The following is a 15,573-nucleotide window of genomic DNA, read 5'->3' as shown; positions in this document are numbered from 1 at the left end:
TTTAGTTCTTTATTTGAACCTTTTTTTCCTGGCTAGGGAGATTTGAGTGAGAGAAGATAGTGGTATAATTCTCCCCTGGCTGTGCGTAGCTAGGGGAGTTGGTCTGGAGATTTTATTATCAGATTTCCATTTGCAGGGCTGGAGAATAAGGTGGGATCTCAAGCATAGTTTGCATGGCCAGGCTGAATACTGGCTTTTGTCTAAGTGGGTCAGGATACACTGGGGGGAAATGGGGCATTTTTAGTAGAAAAGAAATTTGTACTGTCAGGAGGGAGACCTCAGTTAATGAGAAATTGCACCTCATCGGCTTTGGAAAAACCTGCATGGAAATAATTTATGCTGTTTAATTTCTCTGTTCTTTGCAGGTGTTCCTGTTTGTATGCAGAGGTCCTTCCCATTGTTGTCTCTGCAGCCCAGCCTGATAGTCTTTGTGCTTTAAGTAGAAGCTATAGGGAACATCATGCAGACGAGTCAAATATCTTATGAAATGCCATTACAGGGAGGTAGGGATACTCTTCACAAACAATTTTTTTTCTGACTCTTTGCCTATCAGTCAGTCTCTGAAATGCATTCACAATAGTTCAAGACATTTTATGGGGTTCTTGGTATGCCACCCTGGGCAAACTAGTGTTAGTGATAATAGGGGAGGCCATGATCAAAGTGCATTAATTTTAAATGTCTCTCTTAACCACTAGTTGCAGATTTTTATTACAGGATGCTTCTTGCTTATCAGACATTAGATAACTATCAGTTGGGGCAAAATACTGGTATAGATGGTATTTAATTAATTAAATTAATTAATATTACATGTTTATGAAGCTGAGAAACTATTTTGTTCTTGTTACAGACCATATCAACCAGTGATTTATTGAAATATCTTCATTCTCACATCTTATTTAAATTGAAAGTAAAGTGTTTTGAATCATGGGCTTTTTTCCTCCAGGACATAATCCATGTGACAGTCAGGGACTTAAGTTAGGGCTGATCAGGGTGTAAATGATGGTGCTCAGTGTAAGAGACAGAAGTCAGTGCTCTTAATCTAGCAAGATATCATGAATCTTTCCTGAATGTCCCTGGTTACCCAAATTAGGGTAAGATAAATAAACAGATACAGCCTCTTGATTAAACACCTTTTTTTGTTGTTGTTGTTAATGACGCTCATATTTCTCTCAAGGTAAGCATCTTGTTTTGTTAGACCAACAATGGATTTGTAATGGATTCCTAGCTAGTGAACTTGGTAATAGTGTGAGGCTATGAGCAGTGCCTTTCCTCAGGGGATCAGGTGGGAAAAAATAATAATGGAGTGGACTATGAAGTATTCCTAACTTCATATGTTGTGAGTAGACTGGAACAGAAGTAATAAGTCTGCATCACACAAGAATACTGTGTGGTCAATGTGTGGATCACCCTATGGGTTCTGGTTTAAGTCTTTCAACATGTACAAATGTTAGGTTAGCATGTATGGAAGCCAGGGGAAATCACGTTCTTGAGAATTCTTTGGAGCCATAGGCCTCTGTTATCTCTTCAAGTGCAAAATGCATTTGGAAGAAAACTAAAAGGTGACTTGAAAATCACGTTTTCATCTATTCAGAATGGGCAATAAAATCATAAACACAGTCAATATGTCTCAATTGCTGCACTTTGGAATCAAAATGTGTAATTGTGTATCTGTTTTAAAGCATATGAAATTCAAACTCAGTTTTGACATGAAACTAGAGAGAATTGTAAATGCTTTTAGAGTCATTTGACACTGTAAATGATCAATTAAATTGTTCCTTAGAAGGGAGGCATGGTTGCAAGAATGACTCCTCACTTAACATTTTCAAAATAAGAATTCATGCTTCTGAGCAAATCCACATGACCTCAGTAAAACAGAGATATGTTGATGACAGTGAAGAAGTACTAGCTGTCTCAGTGTAACCTATTCTTAGAGCAGTACAGAGCTGGTTACTCAAATTCATCTTTTATCTGTCTCTGGGCAGTTTATTATTGCATTGGATTTACTCTGGCTGATACTAACCAAACAATTGAAAGCCAGCATATGTTCTCTCCTCTGTATGAATTGCACAGTTAAAAATTATTTAATAAAACAGTATCTTAACAGTGTTGAACCTAACTTAATAGCACATACTTGTAAATATGTTGAATGTCTCCTGCTTTAGTATGTGGTAAAGGGAATATAGTTACATTATTGTCTAAATGTATCTGGAGGGGTTTTGGCCATATGGTTCTAAATCTGTTTTAAAGTAATTATGCCTATTAACTAAAAAAATAAAAAATATTCCCTCTGAGTTGATTGACATTCCTCTTTCTAAAGCACTCTCATTGCTGATTAGAGGTGTGGAAATAGTAATTTGTTCTAGCATTTAGAAATTTCATTAGACCTCTAATGAAATGGAGCACCTACACGCTGTCTAAATATTCTGCCTGGCACCAGTTGGATCTCATCCAGCATGGAAGAACACCTGAAATGTTGCTTTACTACAATTTGTGTCTTGAAGTCAACTGTGCTGCCTGCATGTGAATACTCACTGGCTGTTCAGCAGGCAGAGCAAACCTTGACCCTTCCTGGAAATCGGCATCAGGATTTGATTATTCCAGTGAGCACTTACTGTGATAACTGGCTTAGAGTTAGAAAATTAAGGCAACTGTTTATGGGGAAGCACCTAGACTTCTCAGTCAGCTGGACTTCAGAGTGGCTGTGCACATGCATTTACACACAGCATGTGTATATGAGGTAGGAACATGCTGAAGCTCACAATTTGTCACTGTTGTTGTCTAGTAATAAGGTGACAACAACACACTATAAATAAAAACTTAAAGCACCACATCTCTCCCTGTTATGAGCTGGTTCTTTTCCCTCCAAAAGCTAATTGAAACACCCACTGGGTGCAGTGGCAGCTGTTTGAGCATCCATGTTTTTAAGTCCTCTTTCATTCATTTGCAGCTGTTTTCACTCCAGACCAGTACTGCTAGAAAACTCTGAATCAGGACTCCGTTAATATCCTGTGGTGGAAATTTCCAGTCCCTAGTGGTAGGAGACATATTAAAACACTTGAGGGACATTAGAGGTGCATGATGTTCATTAATCAAAAGTTCGTTTTGACTGGTTAGGTTTTCCCTCTGAAATTCAGAAGACAGGCTCTAATGCATCTGCACTAGAATCAGACATGGCCTTTTGTGTTCTTCCTTGTGGTTTTGTTTTGCTTTTTTTTGTTCTGTTTCTCCACCATATTTAATATTTTTACATTTTGCAATCTCCACATTTAAACAAATGCAGTAGTAGGGTTGAACCAGAAAAACTCCCAACTACTTTATGCCATATTAATGCTTCACAAAGTATTTTCATCTTCTGTTCCCTCCAGAAAACCCAAACAAAATGTTCAATTACATTAATACTTCAAGTTTTGTGTTACTGGATGAGGCAGTAATATAAGGGGTCATTCGGGTAGAATCTGCTTTGAAATAAGTGACTTTTATTCGAGCAATTTAAAAGTTGTCTCACTTCTGTGCTGGCGCTTCACAGGTAGTTAGGAGGAAAGGTGTGTTGGTCGAAAAGGTCAGCTTAACATAATTAAAGGTTGAAGGAGCCTGCAGCCAGCATTGTAGTTCTTCAGGGGAGATGGAGCTTGGTGCTTGTGCCAACCGAGCAGAGGATAAGTGTAAAGAGAGCAGGTTGCACCCACAGAGGGTATGGTGGAATGGTCTTTCATGCATGGCTTAATAAAGCAAAAGGGGAATGGAGATGGAAGGAAGGTCTCCCTCCATGCCTCTGCTCTTTAGGCCACTTATGCAAAAGGTATTAGATAAAGGTGTAGTTACTTGACCTATTTATCCAACAGAAACTTGTCGTACAAGCAAAAGCAGTTTGACTATCCAGTGCTGTTGCTGTTTTGTATGGGACACTCCTTTGGGTTAAGTTGTGCCTCATGAATACATAGAGGCAGCATTCAGCCCTCCAACATGATTAATTTGTCTTGTTTGAGAAGGTAGGTCTATGGTGTTGGTTCTTCAGAACTTTTCTTCAGAAAAGTTGGAATAATCATTGCATGGATTAACCTTTGTCTGTACAGAGCTAAGCTGGTTGCAAGTATAGGTTGTGAACTTACTCTGATGAAAAGGTCTCAGTTTGGGTTTGGTGACTTCTTGAGAAGGAAGGGCAAGCAAACTAGAGCGCAGTGGAGAACCTCATTAGGCAGTGCAGGTTATTCACTCTTCCATAGCTACAGGAGTCTTTATTCAGGCAGGGTATAAAATAAGTGGGTTTATTATTTCTGTAGTACTTGCTGGTGCTTTTCTTGTAGAGTTGTTAATTCACCAAAATGTAGCAAAAGCCCTCTTAGTAAAAGTGTAGGCAATGATCTGAGGGGGTGGTAGCACCATCAGCTCTGAGGCTGGAGGTAGATCTGAAATTCTGTCAATCTGCTGGCCTGGTGGCTGGAGAAAGCAGGAACAGCTGATCTGTCTCTGGACAAGTTTTTTATTTATGTACAATAAGTCTTCTCTAACAGTTATGAGTCTTCATTTTTGAAAATCAGAGTGTCTTTTAAGCTCTATGAGGAAAACGCATTTGTACCTTAGGTCTTCACTGCCACCAGCTCAGCTACAAGTCAGCATGTTTTGGAGATTGTATCTTACTAGTGACTCACTTTGGTAAGATGTCACTTAAAATGCAGAATGTTCTTTTAAAAAAAAAAAAAAAAAGAAGAAGAAGAAAGAGGAAGAAACTGCCAGACTGCAAGTATTCTTACGGTCATTCCAGGAAAGTTGGTGGCTTGTGAATGTGCTACTGAGATGAAGCTGTTCCTCTGTCTGTCTCTTGCCCAGACCTCTCCCAGACTAATCAAATATAAAACAGTTAGTGTGTCAGCTCCCTGCTCATTGTACAACAGTCTCCAGCCTTTGCAAACAAGACTCCTTGGAGAAATAATTTTCTCTAATTGGTGACCATTTTAGGATTTCCCATCAGGTGAAGAAGCAAAATGGCTCACCTGTGGTTTTCCATCTGTTGCCCTAGCACCTATACGGTTTTTATGGACTTCTTTCAAGAAGACTGTGTAAGAAGACTTACTTCAGTAAACTCAGTCATGTGGATGCCACCTCCTTCTGAAAAATGCTTACGAGTCAACTAATCAAAAGAGGCTTAAACTCCTGGCTTAGACAGCAAGGCGCTAGCTCTTGGAAATTGTACCTTTAGGCTAGAGGTAAAGCGTGTTAGTCAGGGAGATTTTATTTTTCGTCTGGCACATTCTTTCTGTTTGAGTCATCGACCAAGGAAAGATGGCAAAAAAAGGTGCTTCTCTTAAAGCAGGAGGACATTGGTCCTTTTGGATGTCCAGGAGGACTATCCCTTTCCAGGCAGAGCTAGGAGAACAGCATCAGCATTCCTTACATTATTTGAACTGTAGCAAAGATGGTCAGTGGTCATCAGTTGTATACAAGCATTTGTCCAAGAAACTTGTGCCAAGGGTGCTTCTCATTTTCTTTTAAAAGTTTTTCAATGGATTAACTTAAAATTTAAGGAACTTTGACCACAAATTTTGTTTGCTGTAAATTAGAAACCTTATATCAGCCTTGTGTTTTAATATTTTGATGTTGTCTTGAATGTTAACATGAACAGCTTAGCTAAAGTTCTTCATGGTAGGGTAGCATAGCCAGTATGTGCTTATTTTCTTCCAGTTAGATAGTATCCATCTAAACAAACATCACCTGCCCATCAAGTGAGTAGGAATGGTTTGTAAGTATATTGCCTTCATGTTTTAACGCTTTGGGGTTTTTTTTCCTTCACCTTCTTCAGATATAATTTGATGGAACTTCTGGTGAGGTGCATTCAGAACAGGGGAAGAATAACACTTGCTTCCTAAAACCAGTGCTAGTAAAGAATTGAAGTATGATGTAGTAAAGATTCTGAAGTAAATTTTGTGATACTAGCTGTGTTGAACAGACAGTGTATGAATGGGCTCACCCAGGCACAAAAGAGCTCCACAACACGTGCTGCATCTTCTAGACTGGATTAGCACAATGCTTATTTCTACAATGGTCCAGTTTAGCTAAAATATATCCTTGTTTGGGGAATGCCAATTCCTATCTTTATTAGAAAATAGGTTCCACTTTAAAATAGGATTTATAGAATAAGTAGTATTCTCAAACCAATCTGCTGCAGATATATGACAGCATTAGGGCAGATATAGAGGGTCAGGTTGAAACTCAGTGTTCTGTCTCTGACAGTGCCCAAGGGAAGATATGGAAGGAAGAGGACGCAAAATGGAGTGGTTTGTCATGACACTTCCACAGCTCTGTCTCCCAAGTATTTGTAACTTGTAAACTTCCTGAGCTGGAGGTGATTTCACCATATTTAATAAACATTCTTGTAATTCTCTTTCATGAACTTGAACACTTTTAAACACGCTGACTTCAGGTGTCTGCAGCATCCTACAGCAAGGTTTTTCACAGCTTAGTTGCACATTGTGGAAAAGGTTAAGTACCTCTGCTTGAGCTTGTCGCCTGCTGGTTGGTTCCTAATCCTTTTATTGGAGGTGGTAAAAGCACACTATGCATGGACTGTGACAGCCAGGAGGCAATCAATTAAAATTTCTTGACGTGCTTATGACAGCAAGCTCAGCAGTTCAGAATTGCTTTCCAAGACTCAAGCGACTGTGTTTCACAATCCTGTGTGAAAAAGATGGCAGAAAACTAGCTGGGGGAGCTTTAGTACTGAGGGGAGCACATTTCCCTCCTTAATCTGTGTGACAGGATTTGGTTTTCTGAATTTTGGCAAGTTACTTCCATGACACTTAAGATAGTTCCTGCACACAAATTTAAAATAACTGCTATGATAATTTTGTATATAAAATATGTGGGAAGAACAATTTGAAAACCCATGCTTGTGCCATTTGCTTGACTTTCTTATGTCTCAGAATAGAATTTGGTTGTATATAGTAGTTGGTAAGTGAAAGGTACTTGTACCGGCTGTACCAGCAAATAGATAGTGTCCTAAAAGTTTTTATCAAGCTGAAAACATTACAAGGATACAGACTTATCAAAAGGGAGTGTTGGCTGGGACACCTGCTAAGTTTATTTCTGGAGTGTGGGGCTTCTGTCCCTATTCTGTCCCTTCTGTCCCTATTCCTTGAGATGCAATGAAGAAGCACCTGTGATGTGCTCCAGATAATGAAATGCGCCTCTGCAGCAGGTTTGCTGCTCTTGATAAAATTCAAACTTTCCACCTAAATGTCCTGATTCAATGGCTGATCAGGGAAGCAGGCAGAGGGTGTCTCATCCAGAATTTTAGGAGAACAGCTGCAAGAGGAGAGAGCTGTAACCGTATAGTGACATTGCTTGGTTAAAAGTAGTGGAAGTGCCTGGGAAACAGGGCTGTATGATCTGAGATCTCATAGCTACAGATCAAACAGCTTTTCACATTGGAAAACTCAAACTTTACCTTCTTGGTAGATTTCCACACTTTACTAATGAGTATTTTTCAGTGTTTGGTAGTTAATAAACAAGTAGAGGCCATTCACTAAAGAGTTGGGCTTAATGATCCTTGTGGGACCCTTCCAACTCTGAATACTCTGTGACTCTATGTAGTGTTTGACATTAGTCACAAACATTACTTGACTAACACATCAGCCAGCAAAATACCTTGTGTGGCCAGGACACCAGAGCAGCCTTGTTGCTTCTGCCAGCTTATCATGCAGGTAGTTGAAGCTGGGAAAGAAACAATTTTAGAGAGCTGGTGCAGGGGTCAGAGCCCAGCTTCCTCCCCTGCAGCTGTGGTGGGACTGATATGCTAATCAGAGGAGGATATTGTTGTTATTTTTTCATTAAAGTGCAAAGGTAGGACTCCATACTCGTGAGCAGCTCTCTTTATGGTACTGTTCACTCCAGACTGTCAAGCTTTACCATTTCAACTGAAAACTCGGCAATGGCTGATTTAACATTTGTATGGTTTCTCAAGCTGGTTGTGCAGCTGAGTTTCATATGCTCACCTGACTTAAGAACTGTTAAGCAAGGACTTCTTAAAAACCACTGAAGCCAAGGATTTTTTTTAAAGATAGCTTTAAATATTTATAGAAGAGCAGCAGTTGTACTAGTGACTGCAGTGGAGGCATAACTGTAAGAGTCTTACCTTAGTAAAAATCCACATTTTGGTGTTTTAAGTCACACTGCACGTGAAAAGTCTCTCTCTGTGCTCTTTGTCATAATGGATGCAATGGAAGTACCAAAGAGGAAAGGTGAGAGAATGCAGCCTTGATGCCAGTCCCTGGTTAAAAATTCTCCCAGTCTGCTTTTATAGTAACTTACAGTAAAATGCATCTTCTTTCCTATAAACCCTTGGTGATGATGATCTCTGCTGAAATGCTGTAGTACTGGAGGTTTTTCTAGAATGAATTGCAGTCTTTCTATAAAAAATTGTTGGAGTATTTTGCTGTGTACTGCTTTTACATTAATCTAGTATTTCAAATATCTAGCATCTTCAAAATACATTAAAAAAAAACCAAAAAAACCTCCACACCCTAGACCACTTTCTTAACTGTAGGAGGATGCCATTAGACATTTACAGTATGGATGAATACCATTCTATTTTGCTTGCTTACAAGGCATGTATTTTCAGACAATACTTCTATTAAAAATTCGGTAGAGCATTCTTGGGAGACACTTCTGCCAGGGATACATGATGGATTTGCATAACCCTAGGGGTCTTTCTCTCTTTTTGTTTTTTAATCTCCACCAGTTAGGCCTCTCCAATTGGCAGTATGCCCAATAAATCGAATGTGTGTTTGATGAATTGAAGTATTTAACCATTCGATTACTGTATTGTAAAGAGGTTGTGCTCTCAGTAGTTAATTTAGGTATTAATTCAGGCCTGTCAAAGCAGCTGCCGCTCTATCTGCACTTTTTAGCAAATGTTTGTTGTACCTGTTGGTTTGCTGCATGGATTGAATAGGGAAGTCAATACGGTCTCTCCGTAGGAGAGGATGGAGACCACACGCTTGACGACACAGTTGCTGCCCTTACCCACACTGAGCCTGCAGCCTCCTGTGCCCGTGGGAGCCCACTGGCAGAGCGAAACCAGGCTTGGTTAGATGGGCTGTGCTCAGTCAGGACAAGGCAGCCCTCTGCATGGGAGGCAGTGGATTAAAGGATACGCCATGCTGCTTCCGAGACTCTTCATTAACACACAGCACTATTGTCCTGGCTGATGAGGAGGCAGATTAACTCAGTGCAGTTTTGCCAAGTTAATGGCTAAAGGCTATGTTCTCCAAACTAGATGATATTGATCGGTCTGCTGTATTGTCAGATTTGGATTTAACCTGAAGGTGGAAGGGAGCCAAGGTACAGATAAAACAAGTCCCAGCTAAAACCACTGAAGTTTTCCACTGTAACTTTTGCTCCTAATATCTGATGCTGTTGAAAAATAGAAAATGCTCTTCTGCTGTGCTTGTAGTATATTGAGTCATCTAGACACTCACTCACAAGATCTTCTGTCCTGAGGGCATTTGTTGGGGAGCACACAAGCTCCAGTGTTACTGTTGGGTGTGTGGGGAGGGAAGGAGGTGAAGTTCTCCAGGGACAGATGACAGAAGGATTGTTTCTCACTTTTTAATTACTTTTTCCCTGTTGGGGTTTTTTTTGGTTGGTTGGTTGGTTTTGATGTTTGGAGTTTTTTTAATTTTTGTTTTCTGAATGCTGAAGTAGACCAGAAGACCATTTGTTGTCTGCTGGTGGTACATGCCTTGCCTAGCTTCAGATCGCTACCTGCTTAGCCATAGATTCCTGTTAGCTTATGGAGGAAATTCAGGCCTTTCCATGGCACAGTTGATCTCATTCTGAGTTAGACATCATGTTTCTTTTTTAGTTGTAACCAGAATCCAGCTGGCTAACTCTGATTTGGGTGTCTGATTTAGGTCAATTGAGTTTTAACCTCGGTATCTGATAAGGATTGGGGCATGAATACGAACTCAGATTTTGAGGTTTGGCTTAAATTAAATGGAAGTGATTCTTGAGCAACAAGAAAGTAGAAATAGCTATTTGTCTCTCATCCTTTTTATGTGTTAAGAATCAATATTCAGGTTTGACTTGGCACCATTAATTGAGCAAATTTCCTTGAGGTCTTTTCATTTTTCCAGTCAGGAGCCTCAGCCTTACTTTCCCAGTTATATGTGCTCTGTACTTCAGTTACTTCAGTCAATATTGAGATACAGGTGTGTCTTTTACTTGGTATATTTAGGTCTATTCTGACAAAAATGCAAAATGCAGTTCGGGTTTCTTAAATAAACAAGTGTTTTTCAGATCATTTGTTACTCTGACATTTGACTTGCAGTCCTTACCTGTCTGCTTCCAGCTGAAGGTTGGTTTTGGTCCACAGAAATTATCTCCAAGACAAAGAGAGCAATACAGCAGTGGGAATAATAAGGATGCAGATGTAGACTTTCTTTATGAAAAAGGTGATAGGCTTTTCTGCCAGTAACTTCATGTTCAGTTCTGAGTTTTTCTTCTGTAGGTCCAAGTGTACCAGATATCTTTCAAAGAACAAGGAGCTGCTGTGGGACTTCGGCTGCCTGGCCATCCATCTTGGGTTGGGTAGAAATTGCTGCCCTTTGGTTTCTAATTAGTGTGAATTGTGTTCTTAATAGCTGGTGGAGGGATGGGAACTTGGGATAGGCTTCCTTTCATTGTGTGAAATCCAAAAGGTCTGTAACCTGTTACCAAAGCAAAAGCTCCCCATCAATTGTACTACACTGGCTCTCTTCCCGGCTCTTTGCACCACTTCATCAGCTGTGAGGCACAAAAATGCCAAATTCTTAATGTTAAAAGTGACTGGTTAAGTATTTTGAAATGCTGTTCCATAAAAAAGATTTCCTGCTGTTTGACTTCCTCTGCTTATTTTCATCTTTATGGCTTAGTTTGCATTTTTGGAGTTGTACAGGCTGTTAAGAGGAAGAAACTGTTGCAAAATCACTTGAAATACCCCTAACAAATGACTGTAGGCTAGGACTTTTACTTTGTGAACTCTTAACATTTTGACATTGTTTGTTCTGAACATCTCTTATTGCTTCTGGAGGTATGTCCAGGGTTGAATTATAGGAACGGATCAGTCATAAAGATGAGTTCTGGATTGTCATCAAATAAAGTGTTGTGCATCATATTTCTCTTCAAATTTTTGGGGTTTGGCTTTTCTTTCTCAACAGAAATGGTTTGGAGTAACAGCACATTGAAGTTTACCCTTCAACTGTGTATCCAAATTTTTGAGATTACAATGCAAACTTCATTTGAAATGAATTGCAGATATATTCTGAAGCTATAAAGCTCTCAATTTTATTACATTATCTACCATAAACAGATTTTTTCTTTAAAAAATGATGCATCAATAAATGTTTGTCAATAAATGTAGAAATTTCACAGCTTTGATGAATACAGTTTTTTGTTCTTGTCAGTCAGAGCCTCACAGGAGTACTGACATGTGAAGACAGGTAAATTGTGACTATTTACTTTTCTTTTTAGTCAGCAAGATTATGTGTATCTTTACCTTTTATACTAATCCTCTGTAAATTTATGAAAAATATTAAAGTTTCCATCTAAAATTAATCGGGTGCATCCTAAGCTTCTTTCAAAGCATTTCTTCTGCCTAAACATTTCTAAACTCTTCTTCCTCTGCCAAAATGCAACTTGGATGCATAAACAAAATCCCTCCTGCATCCTAAGGAAGGATTTGAATAAAAGTAGAAGCTAAGACAAAATCAGTGTTCAGACAACTTTTTTTTTTCATGCTTTCTTCTGTCTTCAGTGAGGATGGAATGAACAGATGGTCCAGACTGTAAAATTGTGTTATAATTTACTGAAACCTGGAGCATTTCACTGTGATCAGAGCCAGTGAAGGTAGACCCTGCTCCAGGATCTAAGAACTGAAAGTGAAAATGTATTCAGTGAGCAACAGTGGGAGTAGGAGAAACCAGTTTGTAGGTAGAGTTTTAACCAGCATCAGTAGCAAATAACGCTGCCTGTACTGTGTGAACCAAAACACAAGGCATTTGTGTCTGTCACACTGAAAACCAAAAGTGGGCTCTGCAGCATTAAGTCTGTGAGATTGAACTGGTGTATTTTGAGTTTGAAGATTTATAAGATAAAGATAGGAAAGTGGGAAAACCGGATGCCTTTGGGGAGATTCAGCCCCAGACAGGGAGTTCTCCACTCCCATCCAGGTGTCTCAGTGACAGTGACTTGACTCAGATTATTGCTGCAGATGATCATGTGTATTAAAAAGAGATAGAACACTGAATTTAAATAATAAAGATCCTTATAAATGCTGGATGGTAGCAAAGTTGCTTGTAGATTATAATATAAGAAAAGTGTAATAAAAAATTTGTACTTACTACCTTACCCACAAAAAACATTCCTTCTTGTTTGAGAAAGAGTTTTTTCCTCAGGAAAAGCTAATTTTGTGATGCCTTTAGGCTTTATATGTGATCTGGTGCTGTTTATTATCCTGATGTCTTCGTAGCGGTGGCAGGTTTTGTCAGAGGGGAGGCTCTGAGCCCATTCGTGAGGGTTTCTTGGAACTGCCCTGGGAGTTCAGGGACACAAGTGGCAGCATTGCCACAGCTTACAAAATTCTATCTTGATGTGCAAAATTATTTTTTTTTCCCTAGAAGCATGACCACCTTGATGTCAAGTTCAGGATGAATCAGTTTTTATGTGCCACACGTGTGAGAAGTGCCTGTGCACCTGCAGCAGTGCAACCACTTGCTTCTTGCCTATGTTTTCTGCATTTATAGGCATTCAGAAGTACTTCCTAAACCAGCTCTTTGATAAGCCCTGCCACCTAGCACCTCTATTCTCAAATAAAACAGCTTCCTTTTACAGCTTGCTAAAAATAGCCATTTTTTTAAAGCCTGAGGACACAGTGATTCATGTGATAGCGAAGAGGAAGAAGAGTCATTTCTTTTGCTTTAGGCTTTGGAAGGAAAGCTGTTGTGCTTGTTCCAGTGCCAACTGGGCTCTTGCTTGCTCCCACTTGGACTTCATGGCCGCATCGCCAACCAAGTGGCTCTGGCATCCCTTGATCTGCCATGGCAGCCCAGCAGCTATTTGAGATGCAGGTGCCATGTCCCAGTGCCCATCTTGGCTCTGGAGAGAGGGTGCACAGTCACTGCCATAATTGAAAATAAACCCTTGAGATGGCAAGTTGCAGCTTTTGTCTCTGTGGGGTTTGTGCAGAGCTCACCCAAGGATGAAGATATTTCTTGCAATTTATAAACAGGGAAAGGGGAAATGCTTCCACTTTGTCACTGTTAAAATTCCTGATGAAGCTCCCGATACCATTGCAAGTGCAGTGTAAGGACAGGAAGAAGTCTCAGATAGAGCTTACATAGGCCTGTTTATTCATGAATTCCTGTAGCAGCTCTGCAGAGGTCTCGTTCTGCTGTCTGATGCCACAGTGTACGACTGCTAAACCTGCTTCTAGGCTCTGGCTTGCAGCGGCCCCTCTCTCAATAACCTGCTCAGGTGCAGTTTTTTCTGCTTTGAAGCTCTTCATCTTCTCTTTTCTCCTGAAGAAACAGCCCCCAGAAAGGCACTAGTCTTAATGTAAATGGAATTGGTTGCAAACCTTTTAAGATACTTATTCCTACTCTGGCAATGCGTTTCTGGAGGAACATGACGCAGAAAATGGCTGGTATATGTGCATACAGCATTTTAGTTGCTGAGCAACCTCTTTCTTGCTTCATCCACCTAGCATAAGAATCCCATTTCAAATAAGATACTTGGGACCCTGGCTGACTTAGTGATAGCTAGTGTAACCTGCAAAGACAACTTGGACAGGAAAACAAAACCACTTTCTTGAAAAACAAAAAGCTTTGCAAGAACTTCCGCTGTAAAGGACCATATATCTGAAGTGTTTGTTTCTAATTCCCATACACATTTTTTTATATTTGGGTTCTTGAGTAGACCTGAAATCACTGTTCTAGATAAAGCATGCCCAGAAGCAGTGGTTCTTAATCTACAGCTCAACAAAGTTATCTTTCTTAGTGCTTACCATGTTTTTATTAATAGCATCCTGAGAACTTGTGCAACCAGATGATATTTGCTCCTTTTCTCCTGACAAGCTTGTTTTAACCAGTTTTAATAAAATAAAAGCTTTGGCATGAAGGCAAAATAATCTTTCGTGTTGATGGAAGGGGGAAGAGTATACATTTCTAATATTGAAAAAACCAAGGTCCCTGGAAGTGTGCAGTGATAAGACTCACCAACTTGAATAATCATGTTAGGGCTTTTGGTTTTTTGTTCTTCTTTTGGTTGTTTGTCTTTTTTTTTTCTTTTCCAGGCTTGTGTTTGTTAGAATTGCCACCACCCAAAAGGCACTGGGTTTGTTCTTTTTGTAAAATATTTAACACACATTTTTCATGTCTGACTATCTTCTTGGCTTTCTGTCATCGTTCACAGGAATTAATTGTTGATACTTGCCTATATTCATCCACCCAAGTACCATTTCCTCCTTTCCTTCTCAGCAATAGCTTATCTGCAGGGTCAAAGGAGTAATACCAGTCATATTGAATGGGAAAACAAGGGAATGGAGCCCAGATCCTGCTAGAAGCAACATATGGATTTTTTTGCCTTGGTCTGCCTCAAGTACCAGCTTTTGCAGAGCCTGAAGAAGGTACAGATCAGAGAGCAAGATGGAGAATTCAGTGGTTCAGCTCTGGTTTAGACCTGTGCTCCAGCGAGAGCTGACAGTGTGCAGATGTCCACGTTGTGTCACTCATGCAAGCTGCTTCCTCCAAATTATTCAATATGAAATTAAGGTTTTAAGCTTTAATTTTCAGATAACCTTTACAAACCAAGCAAAATGCAACCTTACTAGCAATCTTGGAAAGCATTTCTTTTTCTTCAGTGTTGGCAGAAATGACTGGCTGCTGGCAAGATTGTGTATTTGAAGTGAGAAGATGTCTTCCTTTGCCTTGTGTAACTGTGTGAAGAAGGGGTTGCATGTGCAGATACCCAGTATCTCTACATCCTACTTTAGATTGAATGCATTTTATACGTAACAAGTATTTTACAGGATTTTTGTGGATGTGACAGCAGGCAGCAGATGCAGTAAGTTGTCTCCTGGCTGCTAGGTTTCACTCAATTGATCCAGCTTGTTTCTGCATCTTTTAGCAGCTAATTGTTCCAAAGTCACAAACTCAATTGTCCTGCGAGAGTTTGCTTTGGAACATCTTTCCTGAATAATCACTGTTGATTTTTGCATGTTATTTTTTAATCTAATTTAGAAAGGACAGAATGTTTTTAAGGATCAGGACAATGGTTACGCAGCTCCAGTGGCTTGATTCTCCTTTGTGGAAATCAGTGGCACATTCATTCTGGGACTGGCACTGCTGTTTGTGCACATGGTGGTTAAGCTTAAGCCTGCCCGGTAGAGGTATTTAAGGCTCATTTGTTATGGAAAACCTCAGGCTTTATGTTAGGGGCATGAAATATTTAGTATGCAAATCCAATACTGCTGTTTATGGATAACATATTAAGAGTCACCAATGCTGTAGTGCAATTAGGGACTTGAGACAAGTGTGCAGTCAC

At 39.8% G+C, this 15,573-nt stretch overlaps 1 protein-coding gene across 2 annotated transcripts in view; it reads left to right on the top strand.

Annotated features, from left to right (window-relative positions):
• The first annotated feature begins 381 nt into the window (after window positions 1-381).
• The window catches only part of SESN3 (sestrin 3), a 38,363-nt gene continuing 23,171 nt past the window's right edge, over window positions 382-15,573 (top strand). The window contains exon 1 of one of the 2 annotated variants that reach the window (XM_018071178.2): window positions 382-503. In XM_018071178.2, the coding sequence (XP_017926667.1) occupies window positions 483-503 (21 nt within the window). In that variant the 5' untranslated portion in view covers window positions 382-482. The remainder of the gene's footprint in view (window positions 504-15,573) is intronic. The other variant, XM_018071179.2, reaches the window with a different exon arrangement.

This window comes from Manacus vitellinus, unplaced genomic scaffold (genome assembly GCF_001715985.3).
Source record: "Manacus vitellinus isolate BGI_N305 unplaced genomic scaffold, ASM171598v3 scaffold_2_pilon, whole genome shotgun sequence".
Lineage (NCBI taxonomy): Eukaryota > Metazoa > Chordata > Aves > Passeriformes > Pipridae > Manacus > Manacus vitellinus.
The sequence above is the reverse complement of the archived record's forward strand: the minus strand, read 5'-3'. Positions and strand labels throughout refer to the sequence as shown.